Genomic DNA, 25,194 nt, shown 5'->3' on the forward strand with positions numbered 1-25,194 from the left:
TCACATCTTCTCCCCATTTTTTTAATTTGATTATTTGTTTCTTGGGTACTGAGTTTGAGAAGTTCTTTATAGATCTTGGATACCAGCCTTTTATCTGCAGTGTCGTTTACACATCTCTTCTCCCATTCCGTGGGTTGCCTCTTTGTTTTGTTGACTGTTTCCTTTGCTGTGTAGAAGCTTTTTATCTTGATGAAGTCCCAAAAGTTCATTTTTGCTTTTGTTTCCCTTGCCTTTGGAGACGTGTCATGAAAGAATTTGCTGTGGCCAATGTCAAAGAGAGTGCAGCCTGTATTCTCCTCTATGATTTTGATGGATTCCTGTCTCACATTGAGGTCTTTCATCCATTTGGAATTTATCTTTGTGTATGGTGTGAGAGAGTGGTCAAGAGTCATTCTTCTGTATATAGCTGTCCAATTTTCCCAGCACCATTTATTGAAGAGACTGTCTTTTTTCCACTGGATGTTTTTTACTGCTTTCTCAAAGATTAGTTGACCATAGAGTTGAGGGTCCATTTCTGGAGTCTCTATTCTGTTCCATTGGTCTATATGTCTGTTTTTGTGCCAGTACCATGCTGTCTTGGTGATCACAGCTTTGTAGTATAGCTTGAAATCAGGCAACGTGATGCCCCCAGCTTTGTTTTTCTTTTTCAACATTTCCTTGGCAATTTGGGGTCTTTTCTGGTTCTATACAAATTTTAGGATTGTTTGTTCTAGCACTTTGAAGAATGTCATTGGAATTTTGATCGGGGTAGCATTGAAAGTGTAGATAACTCTGGGTAACATAGACATTTTAACAATGTTTATTCTTCCAATTCATGAGCATGGAATGTTTTTCCATCTTTTTGTGTCTTCTTCAATGTGTTTCATCAGTGTTCTGTAGTGTCTAGAGTATAGATCCTTTACCTCTCTGGTTAATTTTTTTCTGAGATATCTTATGGTTTTTGGTGCTATTATAAATGGAATCAATTCCCTAATTTCTTTTTCTTCAGTCTCATTGTTAGTGTGTAGAAATGCAACTGATTTCTGTGCATTGATTTTATATCTTGCCACGTTACTGAATTGTTGTATGAGTTCTAGTAATTTGGGGTTGGAGTCTTTTGGGTTTTCCACATAAAGTATCATGTCATCTGCAAAGAGAGAGAGTTTGACTTCTTCTTTGCCAGTTTGAATACCTTTTATTCTTTTTTGTTATCTGATTGTTGTTGCTAGGACTTCTAGTACTATGTTGCACAATAATGGTGAGAGTGGGCATTCTTGTTGTGTTCCTGATCTTAAAGGAAAGGCTCTCAATTTTTCCCCATCGAGAATGTACATGAATAACTTTTTCTATTCCTTTACTTTTTAATCTGTTTATATCTTCAGGTCTGAAGTGAGTTTCCTGTAGGCAGCATATAGATAGGTCTTTTTCTTTTTCTTTCTTTTTTTATTTTTTTTTAAATCCATTTAGTCACCCTGTGTCTTTGGTTTGGAGCATTTAGCCCATTTACATTTAAAGTAATTATTAATAGGTATATACTTACTGCAATTTTGTTGTTTTCTGGTTGTCTCTATTGTTCCTCTCTATTCCTTTCTTCTTTTTTGCTCTCTTCCCTTATGATTGATGACTTTCTTTAATGTTACCCTTTGTCTTTATATCTGGGTATCTGTTACAGGTTTTTGGTTTATGGTTATCATCCTAAATATAGGATTATCTATAACAAATTGATGGCTGCTTAAGTTTGAATAAATTCTAAAAGCATTATATTTTTACTCTTTACCCTTTCACATTTTATGTATATGATATCATATTTTAGATCTTTTTATTTTGTGAATTTCTTAACTACTTTTTTAGATATAATTAGTTTTACTACTTTTGTTGTTTAACCTTCATACTAGCTTTGTAAGTGAATGATCAACTACGTTTACTATATGTTTGCTTTTACCAGTGAAATGATTTCCTTTCATAATTTTCTTCTAGTTCTGGCCTGTTCCATATTAAAAAGTCACTTTCACTTTTCTTGTAAGGCCAGGTTGGTGGTGATGAACTCCTTTAACTTTTGTTTGTCTAGGAGACTCTATCTTTCCTTCAGTTGTGAATGATAACCTTGCTAGGTACAGTATTCTTGGTTGTAGTTTTTTTCCCTTTCAGTACTTTGACTATATCATGCCATTGTCTTCTGGCCTGCAAAGTTTCTGCTAAAAAATCAGGTGTTAGATAGCCTTATGGGGTTTCCATGTGTGTAACTAGTTGTTTTTCTCTGGTTACTTTTGAAATTCTCTCTTAATCTTTAGTTTTTTGACATTTTAGCTATTATGAGGCTTGGTGTGGACCTTTTTGTGTTTATCTTATTTGGGGTTCTCTCTGTGCTTCCTGCACCTAGATGTCTGTTTCCTCACCCAGGTTGAGGAAGTTTTCAGCTATTGATTATTCAAATAAGTTTTCTGCCCCTTTCTATTTTTCTTCTCCTTCTGGGACTTCTACAATGGAAATGTTAGTATGTCTGATACTGTCTCAGAGTTCCCTTAAGATTTCCTCATTTTTAAAAATTCTTTTCTATTTTGCTGTTCAGTTTGGGTATGTTTCATTTCTGGTCCTCCAGTGTCTTCCCAATTACTGATCCGTTCTTCTGCATCCCTTAATCTGCTTTTGTTTCTGTCTAGTATATTTTTCATTTCATTTATTGTATTCTTCAACTGTGGTTGGTTTTTTCCTTATATCTCTATCTCTTTCTTGAAACTCTCATTGGGTTTAGCCACTCGTCTCTGTGGTCTGGTGAGCATCTTTATGACCGTTACCTTGAACTCTTTATCAAATAGATAGATTGCTTATCTTCATTTCATTTAGTTCTTTTTCTGGTTTTGTCTTCATTTAGACAAATATTCCTTTCATTTAGACCATATTCTTCTGTCTCCTCATTTTATTTCAATTTCTGTGTTTGTTTTTATGAATTAGGTGAAACAGCAACCTCACCCAGCCTTAAAGGAACGGTGTTGTGTAGGAACCTTCCCTGTGTAGACTGCATGTGCCTAGTGGCTTTGGCTGGCTGCCTGTAGCTGGAGTGAGATACAAACTGGGAATTTTGTAGCTCTCTGCATCAAGGCCACCCAGTGGGGTGGCTAGTGCTGAAGTAGGCATGGACTGGCAGTTCCCAGGGTTCTTAGCACCAGGTCATTGAGTATCAGAAATTTTTAAGCTCAGTTTTCCAGTTCTGCTACTCACTGCCAAAATCATTTTGAAAACATGGTGATAAAGCATAATAGGTGGTTCTCTAAAGTATAGATCAGATCAAAGTTGGCAGATAAGTGATATATCTACTAGCACTTACTCCTTCTCAAAACCATAATTGACTATGATAATCTGTTTTTGAGATATTGAATCCTGAGTTCGTCTCCCAGTTCTAATTCCTAAGGGCTCATCTTTTGATGCTATGCCATTTTGTTTCTGGCCAGCTAGGGCCTGGTCTTCAGCATTGATCCAGTCATAAATGACAATGGGAGTTGTAAATCAAAACGTGGCTGCTTTTTTCCCTTTAGAAGGGATAATGTAGTGGGGCAGTTTACCTGAGAACAGTATTAAAGCAGGGCTTGGTTGATGTCTTAAGTTTGCTTAGTTAAAAATTTGTTGTAAATGAAAATGTCAAATTTTTAATGTATCTGCAGAAATTAACAATCCCAGCCTCCCAATTTTCACACCAGTACCAATTTGCATGCCTGTATACTGTAGTTCTTAAAGGTTATTGCAACTAATTCTTATGTAATAAGAATGTTACCATGTATGTATCTGAGTTGTGTTTTGTTTAGGTTCATAATATAGGCTAATAGTTGTACAATGGCAGAAAGAGCCTTTGGATAGTTATGGAAATATCTAAATGTTTTTTTAAAAAAATACTGATGTAATTTAAATAGTGTTTAAGGTGGTTAAAATGATAAATCACATTTTAAGTTTTAATTACGGTAAGAAATTTACATAGGAAGCAATATATGAAACTAACTTGTTTAAGAGATGTATGGGGTGCCTGGGTGGCTCAGTCAGTTAAGTGTCTGACTCTTACTTTTGGCTCAGATCATGACTTCAGGGTTGTGAGGTTGAGCCCCATGTCAGGCTCCGTGCTGAGTGGTGTAGCCTACTTAAGATTCTCTCTCTCCTTCTCTCCCTGTCCTTCCCCATCTGTGCATACTATGTCTCTCAAAAAAAATTTAAAAATAAATAAAAATAAAAGATGTTTTGTCTCAGGATATAATTTTCAAATTTTGATACCATTAAAACAAATAGTGATCTCTGGTATGATTTCATAAAGCTGTAATCAGTACCAAATCACAGAAATTTTACTTTTTATTTGATTTACTCACTAATTTAATATAAATCAAGATGAAGCAATGCTTTGGAATCTTGGGAAGACTTCTGGTATTGGTATCTTTTTTCATCCTTAAAGATTGTCCAACTTTGATAATTCTTTTTTATAGTAATTCAGCTACCTTATTTTTTTATTATATATTTATATAATTTAAATTTTACTGTGTATTTTTTTTTTAAGATTTTATTTATTTATGTGACAGAGAGACAGCCAGCGAGAGAGGGAACACAGCAGGGGGAGTGGGAGAGGAAGAAGCAGGCTCCCAGCAGAGGAGCCCAATGTGGGACTCGATTCCGGAATGCCGGGATCACGCCCTGAGCCTAAGGCAGACGCCCAACAACTGCGCTACCCAGGCGCCCCTACTGTGTATTTTTGTAACCTGTTCTAAATCCTCAGAGAAAAATAAAGGAAACAACACACAAACATAGCTTAAAATACTTAAAGACTGGCATTTTCATCTGGAATAATCGTTCACATTTATTATTGAGGTATCCAAGCCTAGGAAGAAATACATGTGGTAAAATGGTTTTCATCATTCTGTAGCCATTTGTATAAATTTAGTCTTTCCACTTCCAGAAACATAGTTCTATGTAAAATACCATATATATTTAACTTTAATTTTCAAACTTGAGAAAATGAATTGTTTAGAATAGTAAAATATGCCCTGATCACAAGTCTATCATAATATAACTTAGCACTCTATTTAGTTGTATAGGATATATGTTCATTTCATTGCATTACCAGTTCTACTTACTAGTAATATGTCTTTTTTAATTACTATAATTAGAGAGTATACATTCCTAAGTTTTCATTTTTGGTCTATTTTAAAGCCTTTTGTGTTTTTCTTTTCACTTTTCGAATGAATCAGAGACCAGAAATGAGTGGAATGCTATCTAAGTCAAAAATCTGTTTCGACCTTTATAAATACTACTTAAATGAAGAAAGATAAAAACCCCACAAAATTCCAACTGATAATTACCCCATTCAGACACTGGTGAATATGTCCCTCAGTCCAAGCCGACCTTCCTCCTCAGAGGTAAGAAAATCTTTTAAGCTAAAATATAAGAAAGACTTGCTTAACATTGCTTTTGAAGAGTTCTGAGAAAGAAAAAATATGGATTATATAAAGTCTTAGATATTAACTCCACTGTGTATCTATCTCATTGTCTGATTATAGTTATTTTATTATAGTTCTTTCCTCTCTAGCTAGTTGTACTGGAACCCCCAGGGCATTGATCCTATCACTTTTTTTTTAATTCTTCACCTTGTGATGCCCTTCATAGCTTAAATACCATAGAACAGTCTTGATTACTCTCTTGCTCATACTTTTGACTCTTTGCCTCTCTCTCATTTCATCATACTGCTTGGCAAAACAAAAACCCTGGTTTATTGAATTCTTCACCTCTGCTATACCTATAACTACAATGGAACGTGGTTGGGAAAAAAGTATACCAACATGAAGACTGTTCTCATTTTAAAGTCATGACCATGAATCCAAACTAGAACCTTTTGCTGGGCGGCAATCAGACTATCTTCCACTCACTCACTTACTTTTCTATTGTTCTAGACAACTATTTCATTCATCTCAGTACCTTCTCCATTTTCTCTTTAAACCAGCTGTAATCCTTTCATTCCACTACTGCACCAAAATTGCTCTTGTTAAATTCACTTCTACATTACTAAATATGTTCTTTAATTTTTTTTTTTAAAGATTTTATTTATTTATTTGACAGTGAGAGACAACCAGCGAGAGGGGGAACACAAGCAGGGGGAGTGCGAGAGGAAGAAGCAGGCTCATAGCGGAAGAGCCTGATGTGGGGCTCGATCCCAGAACGCCGGGATCACGCCCTGAGCCGAAAGCAGACGCTTAACCACTGTGCCACCCAGGCGCCCCTGTTCTTTAATTTTTATCCCACATATTCTGATCTATCTGTGCAAAACAATTGACATTGTTGATCACTCTTCTTTGATGTAATTCCTTCACTTGACTTTTAGAATACACATATCTTGGTTTTCCTTCTACTTTCCTTGGTGTTCATTTTCAGTCTTCTTTGCTGGTATTTCTTCTTCTTGATCTCCTAATATTGGAGAATTTCAGGGGCCAGCTCTTTTTTTTCTTCTGTATCTGCACTCATTCTTTGATGACCTCAATCAGTATAATAGCTTTAAATACCAACTTTCTGCTAAGGATCCCCAAATTTATATCCCCAATCTAGTCTTCTTTCCCAGACTGCAGATATGTATTTTTAGCTGCCTACTTGACATCCCCACTTGGATGGCCAGTAGACATCTCAAAATTAGCATGTCTTAAACTGAATTATGGATCTTTTCCACCTCCCCTATACATGTTCTATTTGATTTTCTCCATTTCAGGTGATGGCAAATCCATCCTTTGAGTATCTAAGGCCAAATGCCTTGGAGGTGTACTTCTTTCTCAAACTTCATTTCCAATGTACTCTGACTTTAGCTTCAAATTATATAAAAAATCTGACCACTTCCCATCATCTCTACTGCTAGTACATTGGAGTGAGCCACCATCATCTCTTACTTTAATTATTCAGATAGCCTCATAACAGGTTCCATTTTCTTGTCCCTTACAACCTAATCTATTATCCCTTTAATAGTTACTGAATATAGCAAAATTTGCAAGTAGGACATTGTATGTGTCCTAATGTGAAGCAATATGAAATACAGGGCACCATTTATAAAGTATTCTTGCCACTAGGTGACTAATTTACATCAGTTGAAGGCTATACAGTTAACTGTTTACAAGAGATAGAGGACTTCATTTCAGAAATGCTTGTAGAATGAGGTTGGCTGGGAAGATGGTGGAATAGGAGGACCCCAAGCTCACCTCATTCCATGGATACAACTAAATAACATTCATGTCAGTGTAAATAACCCAGAAAATGACATGAAAAAGACTGGCAGAACAAACTCTTCAACTAAATGCAGGGAAGAAGCCACACCAAAGGAGTTAGGAAGGACAAAGACATGGTCTGAAAGCAAAACAGACCATGTCCATCTTCAGTGGGCAGAGAACCAGTGGTATGGACGGAAAATGGAGCTTCACACCAGGGAGCCCACGAACAGGGAGGATGAATCCCTGTAATACTTGCCTTTGTAAATGAGAAGAGCTGGATTTCTTGAGTTCTAACAATCAGTGTGACTTAAAGCCTGGAATTTTAAAAATCAGCAGGCTCTACTCTCGGAGAGGACAGAGGGCAGTAGGAAGTGGAGTTTGGAAAACTGCATGGGCTGTTTTGTGAGCTCCTTATGGTCAGGGAAGGAGAGTGATTTGCTCATCTCAGAGCATAGCCCAGAGGTACAGGGATCACCAGGAGATCCCTCCAGGAACAAAGGAGCTGGCAGGTGCCATTTCCCTCCCCCAACCCTCAGAATAGACAGTGGCCACTTATAGGAACCAGTGTGGTGCCAAAACTTGTTACTAGCTTGCACCAAGCCCTGCCCTCTCGTGCTTTGGCAGATCAGCCCTTTGCAGTCCCACTTGCCTCAGTCCTGGTGCTGCACGTTCCTCCCCCAGAAGACTGGTGCAAACCCTGCCAACACCAAATCTGCTGACCCATGCATTTTGCAGGACTGGACTTCCAATAGTAGCAGGAGCAGGTCTTGTTTCACAAGCAGATGACCACATACCGTGTTAAAATAGGGGACATCAGTGAGACTCTTAACAAAGAGATTTTTAAAAAAAATGAAGAACACAGTAAATGAAATTAAAAATACGTTTAATGGAATAAATACCAGGCTAGATGAAGCAGAGGAACAAATTAATGACCTGGAAGACAAGTAATGGAAAGTAACCAAGCTGATCAAAGGAGAGGAAGGAAAATTATGCAAATTGAGAATAGTCTTAGGGAACTCAGTGACTCCATCAAGCATAATAACATTTGCATTATAGGGATCTCAGAAGAAAAGAAGAAATAAAAAAATTACATGGAAACAAATGAAAATGAAACCACAATGGTCCAAAATCTTTGGGCTGCAACAAAAGTGGTCCTAAGAGGGAGATTTATAGTTTATAGCAATACGGGCCTATCTCAAGAAGCAAAAAAAATCAGAAAACCTAATCTTACACTTAAAGGAGCTAGATAAAGAAAAACAAAACCCAAACCCAGCAAAAGGAAGGAAATAGTAAGGATTAGAATAGAAATAAATAACTTAAAAAAAAAAAAAACCAATAGAACAGATCATTGAAACCAGGAGCTGTTTCTTTGAGAAGATAACAAAATTGATAAACCTCTAGCAAGATTCATTTTTAAAAAAGGACCCAAATAAACAAAATTACTAATGCAAAAAGAAATAACGCCACAAAAATACAAACAATTGTAACAGAATATTATGAAAACCTCTATGCCAACAAATTGGACAACTTAAAAGATATGGATAAATTCCTAGAAACATACAACCTACCAAAACTAAAGCAGGAAGAAATAGAAAATTTGACCAGACCAATGACCAGCAATGAAATTGAATCAGTAATCAAAAAACTCCCAGAAAACAAAAGTCCAGGTGACTAGATGGCTTCACAAGCAAATTCTATCAAACATTTAAAGAGTTAATATCTATTCTTTTCAAACTACTTCAAAAAATACAAGAGGAAGGAAAATTTCTAAATCCAATTTATGAAGCCAGTATCAACCTGATCCCAAAACCAGATAAAGACACCATAAAAAAAAAAAAGAACTACAAGCCAGTATCGCTCATGAATATAGATACAAAAATCCTCAACAAAATATTAGCAAACCAAATCCAACAATACCTTATAAAAAAGTCATATACCACAATCAAGTGGGATGTATTCCTGGGTTGCATGGGTAATTCAATATTCACAAAACCATAAACGTGATATGTAATATCAGTAAGAGAAAGGATGAAAACCATATGATCATTTCAACAGATGCAGAGAAAGCATTCGACAAAGTACAACATCCATTCATGATTAAAAAAACTGCAAAGTAAATCTAGAGGGAATGTACCTCAACATAATAAAGGCCTTATATGAAAAACACACAACCAACATTATACTCAATGGTGAAAACCCGACAGCTTTTCCCCCAGGGTCAGAAATAAAGTAAGGACGTCCACTCTTTTATTCAACATAGTACTGGAAGTCCTAGCCATAGCAATTAGACAATATAAAGAAATAAAAGGCATCCAAATTGGTAGAAAGGAAGAAGTAAAATTTTCTCTGTTTGCGGATGGCATATTATATATAGAAAACCCTAAAGACTCCACCAAAAAACTAGAACTCATAAATGAATTCAGTAAAGTCACAGGATACAAAAATCAATGTATAGAAATCTATTGCATTCGTATACAATAATAATGAAGCAGTAGAAAGTGAAATTAAGAAAATAATCCCATTTACAATTGCACCAAAAACAATAAAATATCTAGGAATAAACTTAACCAAAGGGGTGAAAGACCTGTACTCTGAAAACCGTAAAACACTGATGAAAGAAATTCAGGACGAGGCAAAGCCATTCCATGCCTCATGGGTTAGAAGAGCGAATATTGTTAAAATGTTTATACTACCCAAAGCAATCTACAGATTTAATGCAATCCCCATCAAAATACCAATAGCATTTTTCACAGAACTGGAATAAACAATCCTAAAATTTGTGTGGAACCACAAAAATCCTCGAATAGCCAAAGTGGTCTTGAAAAACAAAACTAGAGGAATCACAATTCTAGATTTCAAGTCATATAACAAAGCAGTAGCAATTAAAACAGTATGGTACTGACATAAAAATAGACACATAGATCAATGGAATAGAACAGAAAACCTAGAAATAAACCCACAAGTTATATGGTCCATTAATCTTTGACAAAGAAGGAATGAATATACAATGGGAAAAAGTTTCTTCAACAAATGGTGTTGGGAAAACTGGACAGCCACATACAAAAGAATGAAACTAGACCACTTTCACCATACAAAGAAATAAACTCAAAATGGATTAAAGACCTCAATGTGAGACCTGAAACCATAAAAATCCTAAAAGAGAATAATTTCTCTGACATTGGTCATAGCATCATTTTTGTAGATATGTCTCCTGAGGCAAGGGAAATAAAAGCAAAGATAAACTATTGGGACTACATCAAAAGAAAGGGCTTCTGGGACGCCTGGGTGGCTTAGTTAAGTGTCTGTCTTCAGCTCGGGTCATGATCCCAGGGTCCTGGGATCGAGTCCCATGCCCGGCTCCCTGCTCAGAGGGGAGTCTGTTTCTCCCTCTCCCTCTGCCCCTACCCTCTGCTTGTGCTCTTTCTCTTTCTCGCTCTCTGACAAAATCTTTAAAAAAACAAAAACAAACAAAAAAATAAAGGACTTCTGCACCGTGAAGGAAACAAAACTAAAACGCAACCTATGGAATGGGAGAAGATACTTGCAGATAACATCCACTGAAGGGTCAGTGTACAAAATATATAACAAACTGATACAACTCAATACCCAAAAACAAATAATCTAATAAAAAAAATGGGCAGAAGACATGAACAGACATTTCTCCAAAGACATCCAGATGGCCAACAGACACATGAAAAGATGCTCAATATCACTAATCATCAAGGAAATACAAATCAAAACTACAGTGAGATATCACTTCATACCTGTCAGTATGACTAAAGTCAAAAATACAAGAAACAAGTGTTGGCAAGGATGCGGAGAAAAAGGAATCTTCTCGCACTGTTGGTGGGACTGCAAACTGGTGCAGCCACCATGGAAAATAGTATGGAGGTTCCTCAAAAAATTAAAAATAGAATTACCCTTCAATCCGGGAATCACACTACTGAGTATGTGCCCAAAGAATACAAAAACACTAATTCAAAGGAGTACATGCCCTCCTCTATTTATTATAGCATTATTTACAGTAGCCAAACTACGTAAGCAGCTCAAGTGTCCATTGGTAGGTGACCGAATAAAAAAGAAGTCTTTATATATCTTTATATACAATGGAATATTATTCAACCATAAAAAAGAATGGAATCTTGACATTTACAGCAACATGGTTAGAGCCAGAGAGTAAATGCTCACCAAAATAAGTCAGAGAACAACAAATAGTATGTGATCCTACTCATATGTGGAATTTAAGAAACAAAGTAAACGAGCAAAGAAAAGAAGGGGAGAGAGACAAACCAAGAAACAGACTCTTAACTGTAGAAAACAAACTGATGGGTATTGGCGGGGGGGGGGGGGGGGGAGGTTGGAAGAATGAGGAAAAAGGGGGATGGGGATTAAAGAATACACTTTTCATGATTAAAAAATGATTTTAAAAAAGAAACTACACTATGTTTAAAAAAAGGGATTGGAGAATTAAATGACATCTTAAGGAGATGATAAGGTAAATACAGAATGGAAAACATTCTTTAGAACAACTGGCCCAGTCTCTTCAAAGTTAATGCCATGAAGAGGGGGGGGAAAGAAAACAGGTCTGGAAGAACTTGTGGATTAAGATCTTTTTTTTTTTTTTTTTTTTTTTTTTTTTTTTTTTTTTTTTTTTTTTTTTAAAGATTTTATTTATTAATTCAACAGAGATAGAGACAGCCAGTGAGAGAGGGAACACAGCAGGGGGTGTGGGAGAGGAAGAAGCAGGCTCATAGTGGAGGAGCCTGATGTGGGGCTCGATCCCGTAACGCCAGGATCACGCCCTGAGCCGAAGGCAGACGCTTAACCGCTGTGCCACCCAGGCGCCCCGTGGATTAAGATCTTTAAGGATGGGACAAACCATATGCAAAATGTTATCCTTGATTAGATTCTAGATTGAAAAAACATTGAGGACAAATGGACAATTGAGGAAATTTGAATATGGAATGGATGTTATTTTACATTAAGGGATTGTTAATTTTCTTAAATGTGAAAATGGTACTATGATTATGTTGGAGAAATCCTTATTTTTAGGAGATGGCTGCCAAAGTATTTAGGAGTATAATTTCATAATGTCTGATTTACTTTGAATGGTTTATCAAGAAAGGGATAGAGGATGTAAGGACAATCTGTGACATCTGTCAGCCCATTGATCGCCAGGGTTGATTTGACTGATCTGGTTGCCTAGGTGGGTGTCCTCTTCCTCCCTCACAGCTCCATGTGCATCCCTCCCAAAGCTGCATGCTGGGTTGAAGAGGAGGACCTTCCCCAATAAGGGGAACCATTCTTCAGTCAAGGGTATACAAGCAGCTGCACTCCCCTGCTAGAACCTTGAAACAAGCTCTCAAGGTTCATTTGTAGGAGAAGGTAGAGTAGTCAAGCTTCCAAGACTTCAGACACATCCAAATAAGGCACTGCATGTGGCAGTCTGCCTTTAAAAAAAAGGGGGGGGGCGGTGAGAGAAAGTAAATGTTAACTTTTGAATCTACATATTTGGGTATTCATAGTAATATTCCTTTTATTTGTATGTATGTTTGGTATTTTTCATATTAAAATAACAAAACTATAAAGTGAATGTCAGATGTTGTCCTTCTATTAAAACCCTGTATTGGCTTCCCATTTTCTGAAGTGAAGATCTTACAATGGCCTGGAAAACCCTATTTATTTTGTTCTTGTCCTCCTCATTACTTTATCTCTTGTCCTCCTTCTTACTTTACCTCTTATTGTTCTCTGCTTCAATCATTCTAACATTCTCTCACCTTAAGACCTTTGTGCTTGGGTGGCTCAGGCAGTTAAGCATCTGCCTTCAGCCCAGGACCCTGGGATCAAGCTCCCTGCTCAGCGGGGAGGCTGCTTCTCCCTCTCACTCTCCCCCTGTTCGTGCTCCCCCCCAACCCACTGACTCCTCTCTCTCTCTCTCTCTCTCTCTCTCTCTCTCTCAAATAAATAAAATCTTAAAAAAAAAAAAAAGACCTTTGCTTTAGCTCTTCTTGGAACTCTTTCCCTCTGCATCATCACTTGGCTCATTGTTTCTTCCCCTGCAGTCTTTACTTAAATCTCACCTTTTCCATAAGCTCTACCCAGACTATTTACAACTGAAACCTACTTTTTATCTTTCCAGTTTTCCTTACCCTGCTCTTCTTATCCTTTTCTCCAATACTTCTTTCTCATGTGCTGTATAACTTATCAGTGTTTTATATTTATTGTTTATTGTCTGTGTCCCTCACAGGCCTGGGACTAGTCTGAGGCAAATGAGTCACTTGCCTTGGGTGCAAAATTTAAGGGGCACACACAAAAAAACCTCCATAAGTAATCAATACAAGATTTTTTTTAATGAAAAACTGATGCAAAAAATCCATAATAGCAACATTTTCAATAGAAACAGAACCTGATAGTGCCATGCCTAGGCATTTTGGAGCCTGAGGCGAAAAGCAAAATATGTGCCCATTAATATACCTTTTAGTATATTTTTAAGTGATTAATAGTTTTGATGAAAATGTTACTGATGAGCTTGCTTCCATGAAAGCCAGGAAAGTAAAATTATAACAAATTAATGTTTTGATATAAATAGAATATTGGATCTTAATGTGAATTTTAATATATACTTTTGAAATTTTCAGTATTTTTTTTCCAACTACTTGGTTATTCTGGAAAAAGTTGACCATTAAGAAATGTGTTTGGTTGTTTGTTTGTTTTTTAAGAAACATATATTGAAGTTCATGTTTTTCCTTTTCCCTCAGGCTCTAATAGTATTAAATTCTGTCTATATTTAAATTTTCGATATTTTGTTTATTATGAAATTGTTTGCATTGAGTAGTGGTGTGGGGTTTTTTTGTTTTGTTTTTTTGGGTTTTTTTTTTTTTTAGTTATTTATCTTGATTACTGAGGTTTTGGTACAGCCTTAAATTTTGTACCTGAGGTGAGTGCCTCACTTGCCTCACCCTTCCTCTTGTCCTGATACCTTGTTAGAATGTAAAGCTGTACACAGGCAAGGATCTTTGTCTTATTGACTGCACATTCCTAATGCCTAGAACAGTGCTGGCACATGGTAGACATTCAGTAAATATTTGCTGAGGGAATGAATAAACACAAATTCACTATAAATCATTTAACATAAGTGTTTTATTAACTATATTTTCTCTGTATTGCCTACTCAATTATGGAATTAAATCTGTAGGAACACTTTGAATTATAGTTCATGAATTATTATAAAAAATATTGACAGAATTTACTTGGTTTATAAAAACAGAGTAAAATGTTTAGTTCAATAAATATTTTTTCCTGTAAAATATTAATGCATCTATATAAAGGATAAGGTCATATTTACTTAAGTCTTCTGAAGGTTTTGCACATATTTAATTATGTAGCTATTAAATATTATAGTATTAATAGTATAGTGTAGTGTTAGCTATGAATAGTATCATATAGCTAGGGAATTATCTTTTAAATGCTCTGGTGTTCAAAAGATAGCATATGGCAAAGCTCACATCAGATCTATACATATATCAAATGTATAGAAATAATTTACTTAGTCTATAAAAACAACTTGAGCAAAACATTCAGTTCAAAAACGAATTTTATCTCCTATAAATGATAGGTCATATTCAACTTTTTAAAGTTTTTCTCAGATACTTAATATTGTAGAGTATGATCATTTAAATTTGAATATGCAGTGAATAACTTCATTAGACTTAAAGATAGTAATATTTGCTGTAATTGTTCTGTTTCTGTTGTAGTAATCTAAATATTCTTCCAAATAGGATTCTAATTGAGGTTTAACAAAACACTAATAGAAAAGAAAGTGGTATTATAAGCACAGGCAAGCTAAGCTGACAGACATGACCTATGTAAGAACAACCATTTCCTTCCCTATCACCATCAGGAATAGGTTCTTCCTAGAATTCTGGGAAGCAAAAATATTTCCCAAACCACAGTATTCACACTTTTGCACTTGCTGAGAACTAGCAATTATCACAACTATGTTATGGTAATAACAATATATAAAGTATAAGGATTCCACAAGATCACCCCAACAGAACTGAGTAGGTAGGGATCAGGGGAGAGGAAAAGGTTAGTAACCAGAAAACTGATCTTGGTGGTCTGGTACTCAAGCCACAGAAAGAGCACTGTATGTCAGAGATGTTAGGGTACCCTAGGACTACATGTGTGACATTGTTTCTAGGGAGAAGATGCTCTCCAAGTGCCAAGTAGCCAACTAACCAGAACTTTGGCTCTGCATTTTGTTTTCTGTGTTTGTTCAGAAGGATACATGTATTCCATGTTTATGTCAATTAGGTATATTAAACTTAACATTCGAGAGGACATCAGTTGATTTTTTTCACTTTAAAAATATTTTAACTGATGTTCTTTTCAATTTATTCAGTTGGTGGAACTTCATGTTTTTTATGTCCCTGAAGGATCGTGGAACTATAAGCTAAATACCATTTCAATAGACGTTGTTAACAAATTCATTTCAGCTGGATTTATAAGGCAAGTATTTTTGTGGTCATGTTATAATGTGCCTGAAAAAGCAATTTTTTTTTCTGCAGAGAAAAATGGTTTTTGGAAATTTAAGTTGTAAGTGAAAAACTCTGGTACATGTGATGAACCTAGTTTCTAACTTAATACTGTCAATAAAGAATGCTATGCAACACTTAATAAGTACTGTAGAGGGGCGCCTGGGTGGCACAGTCGTTAAGCGTCTGCCTTTGGCTCAGGGCGTGATCCCAGTGTTCTGGGATCGAGCCCCACATCAGGCTCCTCTGCTAGGAGCCTGCTTCTTCTTCTCCCACTCTGTCTGCTTGTGTCCCCTCTCTCGCTGGCTGTCTCTGTCAAATAAATAAATAAAATCTTTAAAAAAAAAAAAAAGTACTGTAGAAACAGATGTTACTTAGCCGGGTGTCACTGCCACCCAGGGCAAAGGGTATAACTGGTGTATTACTATCGTTACACACAAAGAGAATTGAGAGAGAAATTATCTGAAATTAGAAACCTGTTGAAGAGCTGTGAATAGAGGTTAAATCAGTATATCCACAATGACTTTTTCACTGAACTGTTTCAAAATAGAAGCAGACTATACATATACATGTAAGTGTACACATATGAAGCACACATGACATTATTCTTTATCTTTCCTATCACTTCAAGCAAACTAGCCTCATTTTTATTCTGGAACACATCAGACATGGACCTACCTCAGGACCCTTGTGCTTGCTGTTCTCTTAGTCTAGAATGCTCTTTCTGCCCTTACATATCCTATCCCTTCTTTAGCTCTTTACTTCAATATTACTTTTTTGTTTAGATCTTCTCTGATCACTATATTTAAAATTGTAGCTACCCTCCCTTCCCTGCTTTATTTTTCTTTATAGTGTCTTATGAATTACATGTTTTCTTAGTTTGTCTATTTTTCTTTCCCACCATTAGATTTATAAAGTCTGTAAGGGCAGAGATTTTTGTCTCTTTTATTGATTGCCATATTTCCATCCCTTAGAACAATGCCTGACACATAGTGGAGGCTCAATAAATATTTTTTGGTTGAATGAATTAATTACATAATGTTTCCCATAAGATCCTAGAAAAACAAAAACTCAAACGGCATAAATGATGGCTTTAAATTTTAGATGTTGAGGAGTGAAGTATTCCTAATGAGCAAAGATGTGGAGTGTGACAATATTTGATTATCAAAGAAATTTTTAAGCACTAGCTAATCCTGTCAATTCCAAAATAAATATCTGTGGCTAAGTCATTCTTTAATATATGTATAAAATATATAAATTCCATATATATATATAAATTCCATAGCAAAGTTGGTTTTTTTTTAATAATACAGTTTGGAGGTAGATGAGAAAAGTAGATAAGCATTTTCCTTCTCGGTACAGAAAGGACTTTTATAACCAATATTTATGAACATAATCATTTTATTTTTTTAAATTTCCTGAAGTTTTACAAAGTGCTAGGCAGTGTAAAAACACAATATATTGAGCCGTATATGATACATTAAATTAGTATTTATGTTTGAGATAGCTGACTAATGTTATAGAATTTGTAGTATAGCTGAAACCTATTTCATTTTACATTATAAGGCAATGTCATATTTCAGAGTATCTCCTCACCTTACTTTACAAGCCCTGAGAGAGCGACTTGGTGAGTTCCTTGGTGAAGATGCTGTTGCAGAAAAATTCTTATTTCTGAAATGCATTGGAAATAATCTAGCTGTGGTAAGTTTTCTTATTCTTTTTCCTTTTGATTAAAGAAAAGCATAACTTTACAAATTATGTTTTTTAAATGCTTATCAACTCAGCTTCTATAAACGGGGTAAGTAGTATCAATCATAACGCAATGGAAATATCACTGAATACATAGATCATCGAGAAAAAAATGGGTCTTATTGGCATATTATTGGGCACTAGAATGATAGGGATATTTTTGTGTGTGCATCTCCTTGGGAAGAAAAGGAAGACAAAGTTAGAATGTGATTATATAAGTAATATGTATTTTTAAATTTAAATTTTTTTTTTTTTTTGAGAGAGCGAGCATGTGCATATGTGTGCATGAGCTGGGAAGGGGGCAGGGGTACGAGGCAAAGAGAGAGAATCTTAAGCAGGCTTCACATTAAATGGGAGCCTGACATAGGGCTCGATCTCACAACTCTGAGCCCAAATCAAGAGTCAGCCACTCAACTGAGTGAGCCACCCAGGCGCCCCCTAAAACATTTAAATAAGTACTTGTGTTCTGAACAAAAATGGGTCCTCATTGTTTGGGCCACAGCTAGCCTCATTTGATGTGAAATGATAGGACGCCAACATTTTTTTGTTTGTTTCAAATATTCAACTTGAATATTTCTGTTTATAGTTTCTGTGATTTAATGGCAGGATTTTCTAAATAGAATTTTCCTAGCTGAAATTTTTTTTTTTTAAAGATTGTATTTATTTGTTTGACAGAGAGAGAGACAGCCAGTGAGAGAGGGAACACAAGCAGGGGGAGTGGGAGAGGAAGAAGCAGGCTCATAGCGGAAGAGCCTGATGTGGGGCTCGATCCCGGCGTCCCATAACGCTGGGATCGCGCGCTGAGCCGAAGGCAGACGCTTAACCGCTGTGCCACCCAGGCGCCCCCCCTAGCTGAAATTCTTAATCCAGCAAGCCATCAGATCTCAAAGTTTCGGGTTTCTCTTAACTACATAAGGTTTATTTCTTTAACCAAGACTTTCTATATTAAACAAAAATGCAGTATATTCCTATTCCACTCTAGTTAACATATTATGTCATTAGTATGTATTTATGTGATTGTTTATTTAACACCTGACTCTGCCGTTAAACTATAACTCCCTGTGAGCAGGGACTTTATTTATTCACTATTGTGTCTATAACCAGTGCCTAAAAAGGGGTTTAGCACTTAGAGGCATTTAAATGTTTATTGGACAAATTAAATAATGAATGATAATAGGAAAAAAGAAAAAAAGCATTTCCAAAGTAGTACTGTAAAGGAATTTGCTATGTGGAATTCTCAGGATCAGCAGCTAGATACAAAGTTTTTGTCATTTGAATTCTATTCAGTGTGGTAAAGTATCTATTTACTCATCTTTAAGTTTTTCTCAAACAAGGAAGAAAAAGAACAGTTCTCCTAACTTTTTGTTCTTTTTCTTGATATCTAAAATACAAAATATCCATCACAGAATCCTAGGTTGGAAGAGACCTTAATAAAGATAATTTAAATCTACTTCTGAAGTCCTTCTAATATTTATTGATGTTTTTCTATGAACAAAATGAGAACTGGATATGGACTCTGCCCTTAAAGAGTATTCACTGTAGTGGTGAAGAGAAAATACATAAATAATTAAAATAGCGTATTTTGTATATTCAGAAGAAAAAGGGATTACTTCCAGCAGGAGAAGAGGGGAGATAGAAAACTTTGAGGAAGGAACGATATTCAGTTTGGATCTTGAAAGATAAATATTTGATCTTGCAAAAATGTTGGGTGGAAAAAGCTTTCTGAGCAGAGAAAATAGAATGAGCACAGAAGTAGAAAAACAGGCAACTAAGAAAGAGTCACTGTTTCATTTTTTATTGGAACGTGGTATAAACGGAATAGTAGAGAACAAGTTATAAAGTGATTTGCTGAAGGTCTTGAATGCCAGATTAATGCGTTTTGTTTGTTTCTGAAGCTTTGGAGTTTTAGAGCAAAAGATGACGTGATGAGAGCCTTCAGAGACTAGAGGCAGGGATTGTAACTAGGAGACTTTAAGAGACTTTTGCAGTGGTTAGGCCAGAAATACAGAGGGCCTAAGGAATAGACTCCTCAGATTTCATCTGCTGCTATTTTTCTTCTTGGTTCTCCATTTCAAACACAAAAATCTTTGGTCCTCAAATACAACATACTCCTTTCTGATTTATGTGCTTTCACTTGCCTGGAAATTACTTCCTCATGATTTTCAAATAGCTTGCTTTTCCTTTTCATAATTAAGGTCTCAGGCTCAAGTATTATCTTTTCAAAACGGCCTTCTCTGATCACCTAGTTTTTAGATATTCTTTCTCTTAAGTTACTCTCTATTACATCGTTTTTTGTTTTCATAAATCACATATCAGTATCCCAAATCATGTTTATTTAACATCCGTTCTCTTAAGTAGAATATAAGCTACGTGAGAGCAAGGACTTTGCTTTCACACCATATGGAACCCATAGTTCTGACCCGTAGTATGGGTCTGCCTGACCTGTAGTATGCCGTCAGTATTTGTTGAATGAGTGAATGGTTGGATGGATGAATAACAAATGAACTCTATGGGTTGTATATTCAGGAAATAAAGTTTACAAAGTTGGACTCTGAAGCCAGATTATCTGGTTTTGCATCCCAATTTGGAAAATTCCTAGTTATAAAATCATGGGCAAGTTATTTAGCTTCTCTTTCCTCAATCTTATTGTCTGTTATATGTAACTATATATAATATGTGTGCCTATCACGTGGAATTGTGGAGATTAACTGAGCTAATATATGTAAAGCACTTAAAATAGTGCTTGGCATATAGTGAGTCCATGCAAGTGATAGCCATAATTATTGCTACTAAATGACATAGAATTTCTTTTATGTTTTTTACAGTGAATAGAAATTATGTTCTACATTTTCTAGACTCTAACCTTAGTGATCAGCTTTTAGATTTGATTTTTATGTGCCTTCTCAAAAAAAAAAAAAAGGAATAAAAATAATTGAAAACATACAAAAGCTTTATTTTTTGTCATTTATTTCTAGGTGAAGGTAAAGCAAGAATCAGAACTGAAACTCAAATCATTTGCTCCTCCATACGTATGTAATATGACATTTTAAACTTATGTTAATTTTTTGACTTACTGTTTTTTAAATTACAAACTAATTTTTTTTTAATTTCCTATATGTTTTAGGCTCTTCAACCAGAATTATATTTGCTTCCTATAATGGATCATTTAGGAAATATTTATTCAGCATCAACTGTTTCTTTAGATGGGCGGCAGACTAATAATGGTGTTGCTGAGGCTGATGGAATAATCCACAGACCACTTAGTGTAACTTTGTGGAAGGAAGAACCTGGACCAGATCCCAGTTTTTTAGTAAACACTTTGAAAGAGCTTCTTAACAAGAATCAGGAAGAAGGTGATTTCAACTGGAATGGGAAAAACAAAGAGGTTATTATAGTATATTTTAGTAGTCAGGTCTGTGAGAAAATTCTGGGCAAATCTAGCCTTACAAATGTGGCAGTATAAAAGGAAAGCTACAATTCCATTTGGGGATTTTTAAAAATAGTTTCACCAAGTGAGAGGAAAAAAAACAATTACTATGTTAAAAGCCAAATCAGAATACTTATCGCACTTAAATAAACTCTACCACTTTCTTTTATAACAGTTTCATGTAAAGTTAAGGCTAAAGGAGAAAGGAAGTGATCACTGCATAGAACCTTGGTATTATTACTATAAGTGAGGAGGATCTTAGCCACAATAACTGTATCAAACCAAAGCAAAGCAACTTTAATGCTGGGAGACATTTGTATTTCAAAGTGTCATAAAGTTTTATACGATTACATTCATCAGTGTACTGATAGTTCAGTTCTTACAAAGTGGTAGATAATTAAACAAAATTAAACATATAAATAAAGCCAGAACTATAAGAACTTATTGAAAAAATATTGCATGAGGAAATAAACTATGATGGAAAAGCAAATATACCAAACATTTGTAAATGAAGCCCTCCCAACTAATGACAACATCCATTACAGCTGCAAAATATACATGTTCTTAACCAGTTGCATTTTTCTCCATCTTCAGTTATAACCATTCTTACATTCTAAGTTTATGCTATATCCATTGATAGTTCAAACTTAGCACCTTCTTTAGTGTTTAGCCTTCTGATGTGTTTTATTATTTCTGATGAGACGTGTGGATGAGATCCTCCTTTTTATTTGATGCCAGTTAGATGCTCAGTGAGAATCTTTACCTCCTTGACCTAGGCTTGTCTCTGCTGTAGTGCTAAGTAATACCATTGGTATTACTTAAAGGTTAAAGGGAAAAAACACCTGGGGGAAAAATGCAGACTGGAATCCCAGCATTCCTGAAAAGGACGAGGTCAAGTGGCTAATGAAGTGGGCAGTTGCCCTACATAAAGCTGTGAGTAGTGTCATATTTCATATCCTGGGCTGCTGGCCAGATATTAGCACAAAACCCCCCAAAAAATCTTTGGTGGGAGTATTTAACCCTTGAATTTTGTGAAAGTGTAGTTTTTAAATTGTATTAATTTCTTGGTGCTTTGATCCAAAACAAGTATGCTGACCAGCATATGCTCATTTTAAAAAGTTCTAGAAACACCAATAACTTTAGAAAATTAAGATTAAAAATAATTCTACCATCCAGAGATGGCTTCTGTTAGTATGCTGGTATATTTTCTTTCAGTTATTTTTTTAGTTCTTGTATGTAATAAATATTTTAACTTTTAAAAATGAGGATACTAACCCTCTTAGAGCCTCTTCTTATATTTTAGAATATATTGTAGATATTTCATATCAATATAGATCTACATCATTATAGAATTCCTTGTGGTATAATTTATGTACCCAACCCTGTGTCAGTGTTTTTGCTATTATGAATACTGCTGCAAGCAACATTTTTCTAAGTGCTTTGTGCATTTGTCCTGTTAGTATTTTTTTTTAGAAGTTTAATGGCTGTTTCTAAGGCTGTGTTTTTTGTTATTATTCTTTTTCTTATAAGAACTTTTCAACATTGTGTGTCTTCCTCTGGTCACATCCTCTTTCTTCCTAGAGATAACTACTACTTTGATTTTTTTGAGATAATTGTTTTCTTGGTTTTCTTTATAGTTTTGCAACCGGAATATGTATTCCTTAACAATAGTTTAGTTTTGTAGGTTTTGAATTGCATTAAGATGGAATAATATTGAAAGTATTTTATTTTTGACTTCTTTTGTTCAACATTGTAAGATTCAGTCATGTTTCACGTAAAATACCATTTCATTTTTCATTGTTGTATAATATTCCATCATATGACTATACCATAATTTATTCTGATGATGGACATTTGGTTTTTTGCCAGTGGGGGTTATTAAAAATATGCTTTTCTGTACATTCTTGTACGGGACTCTTAAATGTACATGTGCATGAGGATGTCAAGAGAGTATACCTAGCATTGGCATTGTTTGTACGTACTCAGCTTCACTAAATAATGTCCATGTGTTTTCCAAGGTGGTTGTACCCAGCAGCAATGTCTGAAAGTGCTATTGAACCATAAGTTACCATTCTATTAGATATTTTCTGTCTCCTGTTTCTCTGCTGTACATTTTGGGTAATTTCTGCAAAATTTTCTCCCAAGTCTATTTTACCAATTCTCTTTAGTTGTGTCCTATCTGCTCTTAAGTCCTTACATTGAATTTTTAATTCCAAATATTTAATTTTTCTTTTCTAATGGTTTTCTTTGGTTGAACATGTTTTTATAGGTTTAATGGTCATTTGTATTTGCCTCCTTCAAATATTTTGCTCATTTTCTTTAAGTGTTGATTCATTTTATATACATATGTATTTTTTCCACCGTGTGTGTGTGTCTATATATTTAATTCATTCTAGATTTTAGTTTGTGGCTTGTCTTTCTATTACCTTTATGATTCTTTTGATGAAAGGAATTCCTAAGTTTTGTCAACATGCTCTAACAATTCCAAGGATTGTGTTGACATCTTCAACTCTTAATCAGTTTTGCTTTATGTATTTTGAAGCTGTTATTAAAAGCATGCACATTTAGGATTACTATATCTTCTTGATGAACTGACCCCAATGTTATTATGTAATGTTTCTCTTTATTATTTCTGGTAATAGTCTTTATTTTAAAGTTTACTTAGTCTGATATGAATATAGTCACTTGACCTTTCTTTTGTTTAGTGTTTGCATAGTATATCTTTCTCCATTCTTTTATCTATTACTGAATATCCAAAGTGGGTTTCTTGTAGACAGCATATATTTAGATCTTACGTTTTAGCCAGTTTGACAATCTATGCCTTTTACCAGGGGTATTTAGACCATTTACATTCAGTATAATTAGTGATGTGGTTGGTTTTAAATCTACCATCTTGCTATTTGTTTTCTATTTGTCTCATGTCTTCTATCTTCCTAGTTTTTCTTTTTTTTTTTTTTTTTGCCTTTTTCTGAATTAAGGTTTTTTATGATTCACTTTTATCTCCACTATTGGCTCACTCTTTCTCATTTTAGAAAATTGTTAGTGGTTACTGTAGGGTAGAGGTCAGAAAATATCTAGATTTATACTTTTTTAAATTTTTCTTTTAATTTTTAAGTAATCTCTACACCCAATGTGGAGCTCGAACTCACAACCCCAAGATCAAGAGTTGCATGCGCCACTGACTGAGCCAGCCAGGCACCCCTATTTTAGTTTAGTTTAGTTTTAATCCATGCCTAAGGCTTGTTTTTTATAAATCAACTTTTATTGGAACACAGCCATACCCATTTGTTTACATATTTTCAATGACTGTTTTTATACTATAATGACAGACTTGAGCAGTTGTGGTAAAGACCAAATGGTCCATGAGCCTGAAATATTTAGTATCTGGCCCTTTAAGAAAAGGTTTGCTGACTCTTGCTCTAAGGTATACATTATACACTTTTAATTTGAAGTCTACTTTCAAATTATATACAACTTCATTTGTAATTTAAGAACCATATAGCAGTATTACTTCTGTTTCCTCCCTCAATTCCTTTGTGCTGTTGTCATACATTTTACTTCTGTGTATAACTCCACAATACATTTTTACCATTTTTACTTTACACTGTTAGTTATCTTTTAAAGAAATTAAAAGTAAGGGGGAAAATGACTTTTTATATTTAGGAGAGAGTTTCTCCCTCCCACCCCCACCCAGTGGTAGTAAACCTATGCTTTGTATCAGTGCATGATCCTGGGCCCGAGATGATCCTTACAGCTTTTGCTTCTGCCCTTCCTTTAGGCCTTGGAAGGAGAGGCACCTGCTCTTCCCTTTAGAGCTGATGGCTTTTGCCTCTATTCCTCCACGAGAGCCAAAAGATTTTTGTGTGGGTTCTGAGATGGGAGAGTTTCCCGTTCCAGCCTCCAGTGGCTTAAGTCTTTTGCTTTGCGTGAAAGAATAGTGTTGAAAAGGATGGGATTTCATACCTATGTGCCATTGATGGCTCTTTCAGGTCTCCTGCTCTACCCCCAGTCTTTCCTGTAAGTGTAATACAGGTGCATGGAAAGGAGCTTGCTATTAAATATTGATTTTCCTTTGTGTCTGAGGATCCCAGAGATTCCATACTATCCTGGTAGCCTACATTGGCCTTTAGAATTCCTTAAAATTTTAGCTGTTTTCTTCTTATTTCTTTTAATAGTAGTTATCCCTTCCTCCTGTGCTCTGCCAAAGATGAAACAATTTTCTCCTAGGAGGGAATTGGAATTCAACTCCTTGCAACTATCATTCTCTAATGAGTTCAAGGAAGGTTAT

At 35.3% G+C, this 25,194-nt stretch overlaps 1 protein-coding gene across 7 annotated transcripts in view; it reads left to right on the forward strand.

Annotated features, from left to right (window-relative positions):
- Window positions 1-25,194, forward strand: part of SPATA1 (spermatogenesis associated 1) — a 55,266-nt gene that overhangs the window by 7,721 nt on the left and 22,351 nt on the right. For 4 of the 7 annotated variants that reach the window (XM_045801906.2, XM_045801905.2, XM_087866057.1 and 1 more), the window contains exons 2-5: window positions 15,598-15,704; window positions 17,314-17,431; window positions 20,455-20,508; window positions 20,604-20,832. In XM_045801906.2, the coding sequence (XP_045657862.2) occupies window positions 15,598-15,704; window positions 17,314-17,431; window positions 20,455-20,508; window positions 20,604-20,832 (508 nt within the window). Of the gene's footprint in view, window positions 1-5,201; window positions 5,370-15,597; window positions 15,705-17,296; window positions 17,432-20,454; window positions 20,509-20,603; window positions 20,833-25,194 lie in introns of all 7 variants that reach the window. The other 3 variants (XM_045801909.2, XM_087866059.1, XM_087866058.1) reach the window with 3 other exon arrangements.

Source organism: Ursus americanus, chromosome 12 (genome assembly GCF_024610735.1).
Source record: "Ursus americanus isolate L20-20 chromosome 12, mUrsAme1.1.p, whole genome shotgun sequence".
In the NCBI taxonomy this organism is placed as follows: domain Eukaryota; kingdom Metazoa; phylum Chordata; class Mammalia; order Carnivora; family Ursidae; genus Ursus; species Ursus americanus.